The 16,160-nt window shown below is 31.0% G+C and overlaps 1 protein-coding gene across 8 annotated transcripts in view; it reads left to right on the forward strand.

The window, feature by feature from the left end:
* LOC148608997 (F-box only protein 47-like) overlaps positions 1 to 13,050 on the forward strand; it is a 19,406-nt gene extending 6,356 nt beyond the window's left edge. For 3 of the 8 annotated variants that reach the window (XM_088596486.1, XM_088596485.1, XM_088596487.1), the window contains exons 4-10: positions 638 to 714; positions 4,496 to 4,682; positions 6,442 to 6,612; positions 8,136 to 8,294; positions 9,001 to 9,143; positions 9,499 to 9,658; positions 9,901 to 13,050. In XM_088596486.1, coding sequence (XP_088452612.1) covers positions 638 to 714; positions 4,496 to 4,682; positions 6,442 to 6,612; positions 8,136 to 8,294; positions 9,001 to 9,143; positions 9,499 to 9,658; positions 9,901 to 10,001 — 998 coding nt within the window. In that variant the 3' untranslated portion in view covers positions 10,002 to 13,050. The remainder of the gene's footprint in view (positions 1 to 637; positions 715 to 4,495; positions 4,683 to 6,441; positions 6,613 to 8,135; positions 8,295 to 9,000; positions 9,144 to 9,498; positions 9,659 to 9,900) is intronic. The other 5 variants (XR_015924825.1, XR_015924826.1, XR_015924827.1 and 2 more) reach the window with 5 other exon arrangements.
* Positions 13,051 to 16,160: the final 3,110 nt, after the last annotated feature.

Below are 16,160 nucleotides of genomic sequence, written 5' to 3' on the forward strand. Positions count from 1 at the left end.
CGGTAGAGAATAACCCCCACTAACTTGAACTTGTCTGCCATTTTGTCAGCTTGGGTAATAAAAGGTATGAAAAATTGAAACTGGGCTATCACTAATCAGTTGTGTCATTTTAGTAAATTACAGGTAATATTTTATTCATCACTGATTAGGTAGTTTTAGTCTAACATAGTGCTGATTGAAGTTTGTGAATATTCTGAAGTCGGCATAATAAAAGCATCAAAGAAAATTAGATTAAAACAAATTATTGATCAAGGGACTTGAACTCTGAAAAATTCTTTTAAAAGCAAACTCAACATTTGTAATGTCCACAAATCAACATAATCCTCAGTAAACGAATATAAAATATATCCTAGAACTAATAAAAACTTTGTAGGAAGTAAGCAATTTCTAAAAATAGTCAAACTCGGACCAACAACGAAAGAAATCTTCGATTTCTCGAACTCCCGATAACTTAAACACATTTCAATTGTCCCATGGAGTTCGAGCTACTGAGGTTTGACTGTGGTTCCATAGAAGTTTCACTAGTTGTTTTATATTGAACATTTTCATATTATAACAACCAATTTGATAAGTATATTTTTTAATACATAATATGCATATCATAACATTATCTAATTACATGTGAAACTATTTCCAGGATTGTTGATAAAGAGAACAACTTGTTTGTATGCCACAAGAGACAGACTGAAGATAGTTAATGAATATCTGTCAAGGGTAAGATGACAACAGTTTTATTCAGATATTTACTATATGGTCAAATCAGATGTTAACATGTACATTACCAAAGGAGAAATGATAAATAGCCTTCAATAAAATGAATTTCTATGCTATCATACTAATTTTGTATATAAAAATTAATAAAACTTCTTACATTGTAACCAATGGATTATCAGATTTCTCCAATCAGGATAGGTAAATAGCAGTATATTCAACACAAGGTTTAGTGAATGCTCAAAATACCTTCATTTGGCTATCAAGATAGGAGACATTTGATAATCCATTTGTTATTATTCAAGATGCTCCTTTTCATATTTATCAAAGCAAAGACATTTTTAAAATTGAAGCTTGAATTCTCCCAGCATGGTTGTGTAACATCTTGAAGAACAGCAACTTGTGTTGATGACGTTACAATGAAATTCAAACCAATCGTCTGCCAAGTTTCTAGAGAGGAGATTGGAGAAAACTTTTTCTCCCTGAAGAGACAGGGTTACCTATTTTTGTCAATGAAGCCACGACAGTGGCTGAAATTGACCTAGGCATCACATGAAAATCTTGCTAAATATCATAATTTGCGGTAGCACTGACATGCATCCGCGATCAATACCATTGTGAATGGAAAAGAGTAAAAATAACCATGAAATTGATAGTTAATCAAACAGCATGCAAGGGAAATTTCGCATCTTCCATTTTATTTAGAAATCCGTGTAATATTTATGCACTATTTAATGACTTGTTTCTTTGGACTGTTGATCACGTGGTGAAAAATTGTTACTGTCACTGGCCATCTCATGTGTATGAATGTCTTGCGTGTCCTTAGAAGAAAAGTTCCTGAAGCTGAAAGGGACGCCAAACAGGAAATAGTTTGATTAAATAAGGTGGTTTACTGCCCGAAAGCACTCCCTAATGTAGACACAATTATTTCAATACAGATACTATTTGCGAACAAGTTTTGATTATCTGGAGGGAAAGAATGTATATTTTTTTCTATATCTGTAGCCCCCGCTAGTACCCTCGCGTCATCCCACCATCTTGGATTTCTTCAGTTGAGCATCATGACAAGTCTAAATATATTCTTTAATTTGCCTGACAATATTTAGATATAGACTTAAAATAGCTTAAAAAAGTATTTGAGAGACAAAGTTTTATATGTTTTAATATTGAAAGGAAAATGAATCCTTTTTTTTTCTGTCAGTCAACCCGTTAGTACAGTACTTTCGCATCACCCCGCATGCATCTCAACAGACGAGCATCATATCAAATCTTCTGTATTAATCCTGTTTAATTTTTTTATAGCATTGATGTACAATATTTGTAAAATGTTCTTTGTACTGTGTTAGTTTATGATAAATAGGTATGAATCTATCATGAGCTCATAGTCCTGATAAAGCTAAAGTATAGGTATTGCATGCTATACATACATTGTATGTACCAACAAATACTTGTAACATGTATTCTTTTTCTGACGCAGTTACATGTATTTCCAGAATAAAATGTAGAAAATTATAAGTAAAAAGAACAAATTTTACTGCGTTGGCTATCTTTTTTTTTGAAAGATAAGACTTGTTTACAATGTGTTACTTGTAAACAGTACAAAAAGCTAGTTTCAGTTGATGTATTCATATCATTGTTTGTCATCTTAATACATATTCACATATTTACAATTAACAACACGTCGAAAACTGTGTAACGTACTTGTTTTTGTCTAAGTTTAGAATAGATAATAAAAATGTTATTTACCAATTTTTTTCAGTTTCTGTTTATTTAGAATATTTTGACAACATTGCATTTAATAGGGATGGGACTTGCTATTTATCTGATTTAGCCATTAAACAAATAAATGGGGTCCATTAGTACTGAGAGATACAAGTTGTTTGAATGACATGAAAATACAGATTGTTTCTATCACAGTCTCGAATACCCTTTTTGCATCTCTCAGGATTGCTCCATTTTATGACTGTTAGTAATTCTATATAGTAGAGGTGAAAGAACCTTGGTTTTGGGTGAACTACTATGTTGATGCTTTGGTCTGATTGTATGGTCATAATTCATTTAGAAAGTAATTAGACACCACAAATGGCAAATTTACATGCTTTGACACAAGGACACAGGATTCAACAGTGGTTTAACTAAAGAGTCTCTGTCCATGTATGACTAAGGGAGAACTTGGAGCTGTATAGATATTTGTTTCAATTCTATGATAAGTAAGAGCAAAAGCTATGTAGTGAAGTGATATAAAAAAGCAAAAAAAAAAAAAAAAAACATGGAAGAGTGAATTAAAATGTATGTTTTTAAATGTATATCGTCAAATTTGTGTGTGTGAAAAGTAAGAAGAGATTGAGTCATTTTCCCCCATTCGTCTTGTCAACTCAAGAAGCATGGCTGCTGAGCTTATAAACGGTCTTTGAAAAAAAATTCTTCTAAAAGAAAGAATGGTAAAAATATTACATTCCCTAGTTTAAAATATAACAATCCTTTTTTATGATTAGAAATGTGATTGTGCAGTAAGAAACAGAGCAAAATATGAAGGCTCAGTACTTCAGTACTTTGATTAGTCATGTCACATAGTGATGTTATCATTTTATAAACCTTGTCCTAACAGGCAAGTTGATGAAAATTCTACTCTCCCAAATTGAGATTTAGGTTTCCCTTTAGTAAATGCATGTTGAAATATAAATAAAATATAGTTGTCCCCTAGGCAAATATGATAACCCAAAAAACTTAAATTTAGAGAGTGTAAATTTTCAGTATTTGCTAAATTTAGCTAGTGGAAAAAAATTCTTAAATCCCTGACATGTTGTAAATTTAAAGAGTGTAAATTTTCAGTATTTGCTAAATTTAGCTAGTGGAAAAAAATTCTTAAATCCCTGACATGTTGTAAATTTAAAGGAATTTCAGCAAGCAGGGTGTTTTGAATTGCCATACTTATAACAAATTCAAAAGTGAGGAAAAAATCAAACACTGCCAGAAAATCAAAACTAGGACATCTCAGACATCTGTCAGACAGAGTCTTGTTAGAGAACTAGAAATCTTACCCTAAAGTGAGATTTCTCTAGCTGTCTTACACTCTTATCATTGTTAGATTCTTAATTTCTTACATGTAAGATAATTGATAAATGTAAATATTTAGGAAAAAAAAGGTTATTTCAGCCTTAAAGTATGAAGGCTATTTAATCATTTCTTCAAAGCTGCATATTCAAATTGAAATGTGGTAACATAGGACAGGGATTGCAGTTTTATGGCACCCTAAAGTGTTACAATATAACAACATTGAAAAACTTACTGTTGTAAGTTGACATCTAGAAAAAATATTGTGATTTCAAGAAACAACAAAATACTTTCAAAGCAGTTGCATTACAGTTATAATCAAGTTATTCAGGTTTAGTATAAAGTTTTGAAAATTGTACAAGAAATCTTATAAGCACAAACTTTCACAAATTTTATGAACTTTTACAATCAAACACAATTTTTAAATATCTTCAATTCAAAACAACATGTGTACAAGAAAAAAGCAATAAAAATGTTGATGTAACAGAACCCATTGACAAATCATAAGAAGTATGGTAAGCAATTTCAAACAAGTGAAAAAATTCTGACAAGGGTAAAAAGTCAGGAAATTTCAAAATTTAAGTTCCCACTAAAAAAACTCATGATAACTTGAAGACATTCGAGGGTTACTTAAGTTTTAGTTATATTATTAAGTTTGATTATTATAAAATTAGAATGAACGAATATGATTTTGCCAAACTATTTTCTTTATATCTATATTTTTCCTCAGATGATGTGTGGGAACATGTGCAAGTGTGAGAAGTTGTCCAGATGTATATCTTTGACATGTTTTGGCAAGTTTTTGCATACAGTTATAGCAGGATGGGATGACTCTGAATGTGTCAGAGCATATGAAGCGGTCAACAGCCATATGGGGATGAATAAGAATGTCAAAATGGTGGTCAATTCTAAACCAGGTATATAGTTTATTGATGATGACAATCTAGAGAAGGAAGTGGATAAGGGGAATATGTCAAAGAAACAATGGCCTTATGGTATCCAAAGTAGACTGTAGCCATTAATTGAACAGTGACTGGAGACTGCATTTGACTGGCCATTTAAATGACTGATATATGACATCAGTGAAATAAGCTGAGCAGTTATACTATTTTTACCAATCTGAATCAAAGGCTGCTTTTTCAAAAACAAAGTGTTCAAAATCAGTATATGTTAACGCCCTAATATGTGGGTATTATGCTGTTATTGTGGCTTTGTTATAACATAAAGAAATGTTTTTATTACAGGGTGAAAAACTTCGATTTTGCAGTAATATGTATAGCTAGGCCTCTTAATGATAAATATTGTTTGGGGTGTTACAGTTTTTCTTGTGACATCAAGGGCTGTAGCGCAAAGGACTTGTAAGTGAAAAAGTCTTGCATTAAATGAAAAAGTTTCGCTAAGCATAATAGGATTCCTATTTCCCATTACCTGGGGCAAGTGAAATTTGGGTCAGGGAAAGTTAGGTACTTAGTTACACTTTCGCGTGGCAAGTTGAAAACTTTATATGCTGTAAGGATTTGTTTTGTTAGGGAAGCAGTCATTGACTGTTGGAAAGTTGATTTTATAAGGATTTTTCCCGAGGAAACCTCAATGTCTGAAAAATCTTAGAACACTGCACAGGATGATATTACTGCAGTCATTTGAAATACATTACTTTGGTGCAAGTGTGGACACAATATAAATTTTTGACACTCTTAAACATAACAGTTCATTACTTACAACTTACAAAAATTATGGACACAACAACTGGTTTGGATACTACATTGCACAATGTTTTGAAATTCAATTTAAGTAAAAAAGTTCTGCTTTCATGGACAATTTTGGACTCCATTTTCTCATAAACAGTTAAGGATAGAGTACATTTGTTATCAAACCTCTTAAAGCAAACCCTTGTAAAGAGGAAATTTTAGTTAAAAAAATCATTAAATTTGAATGAAAAATTAAAAAATTTAAGTCTTCAAAAAAGTTGGTTTTTTTTGCTTCTTGTAACTCAAAAATTGTGTGAGAAATTCCAAAACTGGTTGAAAATGCAGGCAAAGATATCCATGAGGAATCTTATGATTTAAAAAAAAAACTGGACTAGGTATAAAGAAGTTGATTCTTTGGATGTGGACTTTTGCCCCTATTAACTGAAAATGCTAAATGCAATTTAAAAACTGTTAAATGTATTTGTGGTCATATAAAAATAAAAGTTTCCATTCCCATGAGACAGAAAGACGACCATGGAAAATTCTGCTTAAAAATTCATTCCACTTCTTAACATATACCATAAGTAAGTATTGTTGGCTTTGGGCAATCTTTTTGGCAATAATTTGCATATGACCTCTGAAATTAAAAAAATGAAACAAATAAAAAAATTGAATGTGCTTTTCCTTCTAAAAAGAAAAGAAAAAAACACCACAAGGGTTTTATTGACTTTTGGGCAGCCCTCAATATAGTCTAGTGAAATGGTCACATTGGTGACTTAAATAACGTTTTTGCGACTGAAAACAATATTAAAGTTGCCAGGTACTTTGAGGGCTGTTGGGGATTTCTAAATTTCCCTTGTATTTTCTCCACTCTTATTGAAAAAACTGTACCATAAGGCTACCTTAAATAGCTTAATAATTATTTTTTTACTCACATGCACTGTACTTTATGGAAATATTTTCATATTGTAAATTTTGCCTTTTTAAGGTCTACATTCAAGAAGTGAATATGAAATCAGATGTTACTACAGAAGAGTGTTCCTCGATCATTGTCAGTCAATAAGTGAGAGAGCTTTCTGGTTAACAAGGATACTAAAACCTTGGCCTATTGTTCATCAATCAAGATTGCTGTATATTTTGTATGGACCAATAATGGAAGGTGAGAGTATGGATGAAATTTTGTCTATCTCAAAGTGCATGTATGGTTAGTTCAGGATATCATGCATCATTTTACAAATGTACGTTTTTTATTTTTATTTTTATGGTACCATAGTTTCAACATTAGTTTATCAGGATTTTGCAATATTTTAGTGTATTGTAAATTTATCTTCAAAGTATGTAATAGTTTTTGATATTAGTTCAAAATCCCTCTAATGTTTTGCAAGTTTTAAAGTACAAAATGTTTCATATAATTATTATGTAGATTAATGGTTAATGACTTGCATTTACTTTATAATGATATCCAGTTCAATGGTCTCTGCTTTCTTTCCTACAGTTAAATGTACCTTTTTGAAAAAAAGCAGATGGTATAGTTTAATGTGTGAAATGCAATAGTTAACATACTGAGATTTCAATTGTTTTTGTAGGTATTAATATTCATGCTTAATGGAAAATAGACTTTTCATTTATAGGTACTTAAATTCATGATTTGCAGGTCAATAAAATATTTTAAAAAATCAATGAATTTGTATGCAATTCAGTAAAAGTTCAGATCCTTCAAAATTCATGCTAGTGAAAGAAACAGGTGCCATTGCTACGTCTATGATCAAATTGTCACTTTTTGACAACATGTTTTAGCGAAGGGAAATGGCAAAAATACCGCAGAGTCCTGTTATGATTAATTTTTTGTTAAAACTGGCATTAGCCCCAAGGCTGTTCAGGGGTAATGAATAATTAGTTTGCCCTTTGATTTTACAACTTTGTTGACAGGCCCTCGACTGCTCAATATGGCTTCTATTTATCTCCTTGCTCCTTAAAAGTACCAAATATTAATACCTAGAATTTAAGTTGATATGAATTAACATTCATCCACAGAGATTAATATTCGTTGCATAATTAATTGGTGGTTCCAAACTACACAAGAGAATGTGAAAATTGGTACCCTACTAATAACAATGAAAACACAGTACATGTATAGACAATTTAAGAAATTTTCGGGTTTTTTTTAGACTTTACATGTTCTTTCTTAGGCCAAACAAAAAGGGGTCAGTAGGTCAGAAAATTTTTATTTATTTATTTTTACATTTTTTAAACAACTCACAAGGTCGGAGGTCGAAATATTTCTAAATCCTGCAAGAGGAACACCTAAGTTCAATGAAAATATTAATAACAACAACTGATTACTTTGCAATTATCACGAACAGGAAAGAAACATCAACAGACAGTAAATTAACATTTCAGTTGTATCATTGCTGCGGCTGCAAGCAAGTGCACAGCCATTATTTACTACAGTAAATACCAAGTTGGTCTAGAGAAGATATGAAATAAAAAATCTGGATTGCCCGAAGTGGGTAGGGTCAGTCCATTTGTTATTTATTTATCTTGTTGTTTATTTTGGCAAAAAATAGTCTAGGGTCTATGGTAAATACTAGGCTTCGTACATGTACCAATGAATAAAGGTTGAAGAGTAATATATATTGCATTATTTGTAATTTTCTATTTGAATAAACTATTTAAATTCAGAGGAAATATTATGGTATGAATTGTGTGAAAATACGCCAGTGGATTCAGAACATTCAGCCAGACATTTTGGAGAACTGGCCAATGCATTACAGATTCTACACTGTTATCCCAAAGAATGGTCAGAAGATTCTATTATCAGTGTTTTAGATGAGTTAACAAGTAAGTACATGTAGTAACAAAATATTATATTGTACTGTTACCATAAAATACATATTACATTAAATTAGGTATAAATTAAGTTGTAAAGAAACAATATTTATCAGAGGAGTTATGTTTTGTGAGAACACTTGCAAGATTTAAGACATTTAAATAGTGTTGTCCAATCAGTTAAAATTATCAGCTGATTATCATTTATTATTGATTAGTGGTAACTAACTAATATCAATTGTAATTGGTTGTTCTATATTCTAGGTTATACTTACAGTTTAGCATAACTAGCTGAGTTTTCATTTTTATGTGTACCAATTTCTTAACATCAACAGATACTAATACCTTGCAATCTTTTATATAAATAGTAATTTCTTATCATGACTCCGTTGATCAAGATATCCACTTCAAATCCCATGTAGTGGAAATGCTGATCAATAGAGTAGAAAGAATAAAATCTGTCCTGGTTTGTGATCCATAGAAACAGTGCCCTAAAGTTAACATGAAGAGAGAACACTGATTTTTATGGATGATCGGTTACTGGAAATCTCAAATGATTGGGTATCCCACTGATTTGAGACTTTAATGGATAATTAGAATACCACTTCTTTTAAATTCACTAGTTTTTTTCAAAAAATAAATATGGTCCCGATTTCAACAAACTTTTATATATATCTATTTCCTGCAATGGTTTCTCAAAGTTTAATGTGTACTGTAGGTTCACCCGATGAATGGTTGGCAGAGAATGTAGCTCATCTTCTAATTTTATGTGGTGATGTAATCACATCAAAGATGCTTGTCAGTAAAGCTATCAATGGAAGAATTATGGAACTGTCCAGTATAACAACTTCATTCTGTGTGGTAATTTACTTAATAAAGAATCTGCAAATAATGGCATAAGAATCCTAAAAAAATCTGTTGATCAGTGATATCTTTAAGGTTTATAAATAAAAGCCCTGGATAAAAAGCCAGTTCAAGTATACAACCAGATATATATAGTATATAATAACCTAGAGCAAAAGACAGATATCCTTAAAGATGATTTTAGCACTATCCAATACCTTGTTCTTATTTATTTTGCATAAATGTGTCTAAATGATTTAACTTCATGAGACTTTCTACAATAGTCTTAAGTTTTGTACAGTGTATTACATTAATCCCTTTAATGGATTGAATCTATACATGCTATAACTGGAAAAAATATATTTCTCTTAAGGTATGTGTGAAGAATAGCTTCAGTCTATCCTATGTAATGTCAATGATACAGAACATTTTAGATGCACTTGATTGTGGAAAGAAGAGACTGCAGTTCTTCAACAGTGTGATGGACATGTTTAGGGAACTCATTTTAGATCTGCATGAATTTTCTGACCCAGGTCTGATGTCTGCATTACTTCATTATTTTTTTTATACAAGAGGAAAAACATGTAAAGTTAATTATTACTTATTAAGGAATTTTTTTTTTGCTTTCTTATAATAGTGTTCATAAAGAATGACAAACTACATTGCTGCATGTGCATATGGAACTTTTTCATGAGTAATGGCACTATAATCAGGAAGATTTCTTGTTTTGTTCTTGTTAGATATGAACACCATATTAATTTTTTGTTTGTTTCAGAAGATACTCACGGTAATGATATGTACTACATGGTAACAGCATTAGCCGAATTTACCAAGAAAATCATGCAACTTGCTTACAAAAATTCTATTACTTTATAATAGGAGAAAGAAGTTGTGATTATCAGAGTTCCAATATGAACTATATATGCCAGAACGAAGACTGCACTTCCCTGTCTGGTGATTAATGAAAAAAAAGGAGTGAAATTACAATATTCATATAGGCTGAGTGGAATCCACTTATATATCTTGGTGCATTTATGTCTGTGCATCTTTTTGAAGAGTATTGTTTGAGATTCAGCTGAATATGTTGAATAATAGTTGCAACTCAAGTAAAAGAATTTAATAAGGGATGCCATAAGCATGATAAGGAGATTTGATAATGCAGTAGTATCCAGAAGTTAAATGTGCTGTATCTGAATCCTGTGTCCTGACCTGCCTTATGGCTTCATTATTCTTACTTGGAGGTTCCTTGCAAAAGAGGGAAGAAAAAAATAGGTAAAATAGATGTACTGGCTTAGGCATCCATGTCCATTTAGTACATTACTTCAAGTTTTGATCTGAAGGTGGAGGAAATCGTGTGGTAAATACTTAGTTTTTTTTTTATTTTATTGTACTTTGTTTATACTGATTTGAATTTTTGTTGTTGTTGAAAATTTGAATTTAGTCCTTTATCTGTTTAAAAAAAAATTTGATCTCAACAATGAACTCTTAGGACATAAGGAAAATTGATGACTTTAATTAACCTGGAATTCATTGAAAATAGTCTGTGACATTTTGATGTGATGTTATTGTGATAATGCTCAAAGTATCTGTGATAATGAGGACTGTGTTATGAATTTGATATTGTTGTTTTGTAGTTTAACTAAATATGTTTGATAAGCGTTATTTTAGTTATCCTGGTTAGGTTATCGGAAATTTATGTTGAATTTAATGTATTCTTGTTGATAATTATATAATGAATATTATTCATGCTTTTCACTGTCTAAACTTGATTATGCATGTAAGAGTATTTATATGCCAGTTACCTTTAGTATTTACCTAAAGATAGCTAGTACAAAAGTACTCATGCATAAATTATAATACTCCCTAAAAAAATTAAATTGTGAAAAATAAGATCACATTGTCTGCCTTGTAAAGCAAATACTATGTTTTCTGCATTTGTTCATGCTTGCAGACATTCTTCATTAACAAATTATGCATGCTATTCTCATCCACAGATTTTTCTCCTGGTAAGGGACTTTGTATTGCCATGCAAATTCTGAGAATGCTTGAGTTTTATACAACAGCAAAAAAATTGTGGTCGAATATTGGTATGACACTGACATCATTGTCATCTGTGTTGATGTCGTTGTCATTGTCCATAGACACTTGGTCTTTGTGCAATAACTTGAGAATTAACAAGGTTTCTAACTTCAAAAGGAAGATTGGTATTAATTTTGGGATGGTAGCCCCTACTTTTTAAAAATTGAGCCGAAAAGTGGCCTAAAACAAGCATTTCATAGAATGGAACTCTATAACTGCAGTAAAAGCCTAAGAATGTCTATGATATTGTTCCACAATATTTTATACCACATTGGTTACAATTGGATTGATTTTGGGGGTAGACTTGAACTTTTTTAGAAATAAGGGCCAAAAAGGGGGACCAGAAACATGCATTTTCTTTATGTCCAGACAATAACTTTGACTTTTTAAAAAAAAAATTATCAAAATTAAAAAAAATTTCATTGGATACATTATGAAAATCTGTGCCTGCATTTTTATATCAGAATCACATTTCAGATACCTTTTATGGTTATTGAGTTATAAGGCATCAAACCAACTTTTTTCATTTTTTGTCCAATTTAGAAATTTTTTTGATTGGATTCCTTATAAAAATCTATTCCTGCATTTATCAGATTTCAGATATCCCTTATGGTTTTTAAGCTATAAGGGGTCAAAGGGGCCATATGATACCCAACAAAATAGATTTTTTATTTTTTGTCCGATTCCAAAATAATTTTTTTTTATTTGATGTACCTTATGGAAATCCCTGGCAGCAATTTGTAATCAGATTTCAGATATCTCATATGGTTTTCAAGTTATTACGGCGTCAAGTTGCAACAACCTGAGAAATCTACTTTTTAATTTTTGGTCGAATTTTGAATATTTTTAATTTGAATTTGAAGTTTTGTGCAATATTGTGTCCAAACCAGTTGTTGTGTCCATAATGAATTGTAAGTCTCTATGCGTATTTGTCAAAAACTAATATTTTGTCCCCACTTGCCCCTACTGTTCAGGGTTCACCAATGCGGTCATATCAAGCTGTGCTCCACAAAGCATTTTATTACATAAGTAGAAAAATGTTGTAGTAGGCATTTTAGTATCCTGTTTGTATTTGTCCATTTCTTTGTTTCACATGTATCAATGCTTCATGTTACTGTAAGTTGAAAAATAATTCTGTGAATTTGATAATGTGATTTTGTCACTTAAGACCCAAATTGGATTATAATTTGTGTAATTTTTAGAAAAAAAAAGTTCCATCTTAAAGCCTTGTAAAGGAAAATAACACTAGTATGTCTTAATTATTGCAAGTTCAACCCATTTACATTTTTGCAATATCATTTGAGTTTACTACTTTTGGTGAATGATCATAAAGCATCTTATTTTTATGTTCTATATCAGAAGTTGTTGCAATTCTTTGTATTATAATGATTTGACAGCCTTGTTATCTCAATGAAGTTACTATAACTTGTACTGGTAAATTTCCCCCATTACATATAGTATATAATTATAGTGTCATAAAAATATACTGGCTATAAAAAGTAGTTAAATTGATTTGGATAATTTGTGATTTGATGCTTTACCAAAACATCAAAGTTACATTTTACAGAACAATTTGAGAATTAGATAGGTCCTATTGTAATTAACTGTTTTACATTACAGAGGATAAAATTTTTAATTGCTGAAATTTATTCAATGCATCCTAGAACAACCTGTAATCTAGGTGTAAAATAGTGTATTATTTCTCATTGTTATTCACGACAAATCCCCAACTGGTGTGTTCAATATTGATGTTATGTTGATGTATGATATCTCAGGTATTTTATTCTTATTTGTTATTTAAAATACTGGTCTACATTTTATGTTACAATAAATTTGTTATAAATAATGTAAGAGTAGTGTTATTTTTAAAGTATAAGGTGTTTACACAAAATTTTGTATCTATTTGATAAACTGTGTTAGCATGCTCATTTGCAGTGCAATCATGGGTTCTGGTTCAGTTATACAAAAGACTTTACTATGGTAGTCATTAGTTCTCAGCCAAACATGCAACATATAGAAGATGGTGTGACAAATGACTGGCTCAGTCAAGATAATGCATCAGTGTGGTGATTTGCTAACCTGTTGGCTGTTGCTTTTATGATTTATCTGTATCAGTATGTCTGAATAGCACAACTGTTTTTGCACAAAATACCTGCCATGGGACTTAATCATTATTACCAAATTAATCAATAAATTAATAGGTTCACAATAAAACAGTCATTTCTATTTGCTTAATACTGACCTGTTAATTCAAAATAAAAATTACATGTATATACATTTTTTTGTGGAACTTTAATTCAGGAAAAAAATTGTACATCCTCCATTCTGATTAATTGCTTCAAAACTTGATGATCTGAAGGTCAGTTCAGACTTTTTTTACTTTTAAGTCAATATCCAAATTCTAGTTTTTAGAATTATAGAACTTTTCTTAAAACAATTTTTTTCACATGTAGTGTTGTATCTTAGAAGAAATGTTTCATCATTTTAAATTTTTGCCTTTCAAGGACAATAACTCTAACAAGGAGTTGTCCAACAATTTTGACTCAAAAAAGACTTAGGTAGGACATCATAAGGATCATTTCATCAAATGAAAGTTTAATTTTATATATTAATTTTCTAGATATTGACTGATAACTGTTAAAAACATAATATCTTGCCTTTCAAAAATCCCCACGTCAGTTATATACAGGACATTTGTTTTTTTTTTTTTTTTACTGTTTTAAGTCTATATCTTGAAAACTATGATAGACAGAAAGAAACTTTCAATTGGTGAAATGATCCTTATGATAAGACCTACCAAAGTCTTCTTGAGTCAAAATTGTTGGACAACTCCTTGTTAGCTCACCTGGCCAAAGGCCATGTGAGCTATTACCATCACTTGTCGTCGGTCGTCGTTAACAATTTTTCAAAACTTTTCTCCTCTGACACTTCTTGATCTATACACAATTGGAACCAAACTTGGTATGAATGTTCCTTGGGGTATCCTGCATAGAACTGATGTGGGGATTTTTGATCCATTGAAAAGCATGGCCGCTGTTGCTAAAAATAGAACATAGGGGTCAGACAATAGTTTTTCACATATCTCCAAAACGGTTAGGTTTAGTCCAGCTCTGACGGGGTAAAAATGTTCAGCATGATGAGATCTATCTGTGGTCAAATTTTCATTATAATTTATTACGCCATATTGGAGTTATTGCCCTTTTTCAAAATTTTTTTTGCTATTTTCATTTCTTTCAAAAATCTTCACCTTTGACACTACTTGACCAATTGGAACCAAACTTGGTATGAATGTTCCTTTGGACATCATGTATAGAACTGATGTGGGGAATTTTGATCCGTCGAAAAACATGGTCGCTGTTACTAAAAATAAAACAAAGAGGTCAGACAGTAGTTTTTCGCATATACATCCAAAACCATAAGGTTTAGCTAATTCTGAGATTGGATAGAAGTGTTCAGCATGCTGAGATCTGTCTGCGGTCAAATTTTCATTTTAATCTATTAAGCCATGTTGAAGTTATTGCCCTTTTTCAACGTTTTTTGCCATTTTTATTGTTTCTTAAAAAAATCTCCTCCTCTGACACTGTTTTATCAGTTGAAACAAAACTTGGTATGAGTGTTTCTTGGGGTATCCTGCATAGAACTGAAGTGGGGTTTTTTGATCTGTCGAAAAACATGGCCACTGTTACTAAAAATAGAACATAGGGGGTCAGAAAGTAGTTTTTCACATATATCTCCAAAACCGTTCGATTTAGCCAAATTCTTTCAATAGCTGAAACGATCCTTATGTTTTGGACTACAAAAGTCTTCAGGCATAAAAATTGTCAGACGCCTTATTATAAGAATTATTGCTGTTGACTGGGGGAAATGACAGTTTTTTTGTTTTTTTTTTACAGTTTTCAGCCAATGTCTTGAAAACTATGATAGATTAAAACTTTTATTTGCTGAAATGATCCTTATGATAAGTCCTATTAAAGTTTTCTTCAGGCAAAATTGTTGGACAACTTCTTGTTTAATTTATTGCCCTTGAAAGGCAAAATTCAACCAGGTGAGCAATTCAGGCTATGGGAGCCTCTTGTTAAATTTATTACCCTTAAAAGACAAAATTTAAACAGGTGAGTGATTCAAGCTCTTAGTATCCTCTTGTTTCTGTCCCTAGTTGAGTTAAAAAGATTTTGCTCGGACTTGGAATAATTGATTTTTTTTTAAATAATATATGGCCCTGCCCTCATTATTAAAAAAGTAGGTGCCTAACAACCTACCACAATGACAATATTTTATGTCATTTGATGGTATCACATGTGTCATAGCTTCATATCACTATTATCTAGCCATCTTAGAAGTAGATAAAATGACCAAATCATAGAGAATCCAGGATATATACTGATAGTAACACTCTGATAGCAAAATATATTTTATTTACTAGATGTTTTATGTTATATGAACCATTGTAAAGGGAATAGAAATGGAGTAACAATATACATATATAAAACTTTTGAAATACACAGGTGTTTGATTAAATAATACATTTCTTCACAAAACTTCAAACAACTTATTATGCTTGGGAATTTTTATTTACATCATGAACACATACATTAGGCATCATCTAACTAATGATTAAGAATATAAACACTGAAATATTCTGTAATTGTTAACGATCAGATATTATTGATTGGTCATAACAATACTTTTTTTCATCATTTTTAACCTACAAAATGTATGTAATTAATATATCTATCTTACATGACACTAAGGTCATATGAGTTGATTGGTACAGATTCAAAGAAAAAATGTTATCTCCTGTAAACAAATGTCTAAAATTACCAAATGTAGTTTAACCATATAAAATGCTTCGCTAATTAATATGGAGGTTGAACCCTGAACAGTTTGGGTAAATATGGTCACAACATTCAAACTTGATATAGCTTTGAATTTTGATTATGATCAGATATTTGACCA

Source organism: Perna viridis, chromosome 8, assembly GCF_037379345.1.
Source record: "Perna viridis isolate PV_CMFRI_1.1 ecotype Kerala chromosome 8, ASM3737934v1, whole genome shotgun sequence".
Lineage (NCBI taxonomy): Eukaryota > Metazoa > Mollusca > Bivalvia > Mytilida > Mytilidae > Perna > Perna viridis.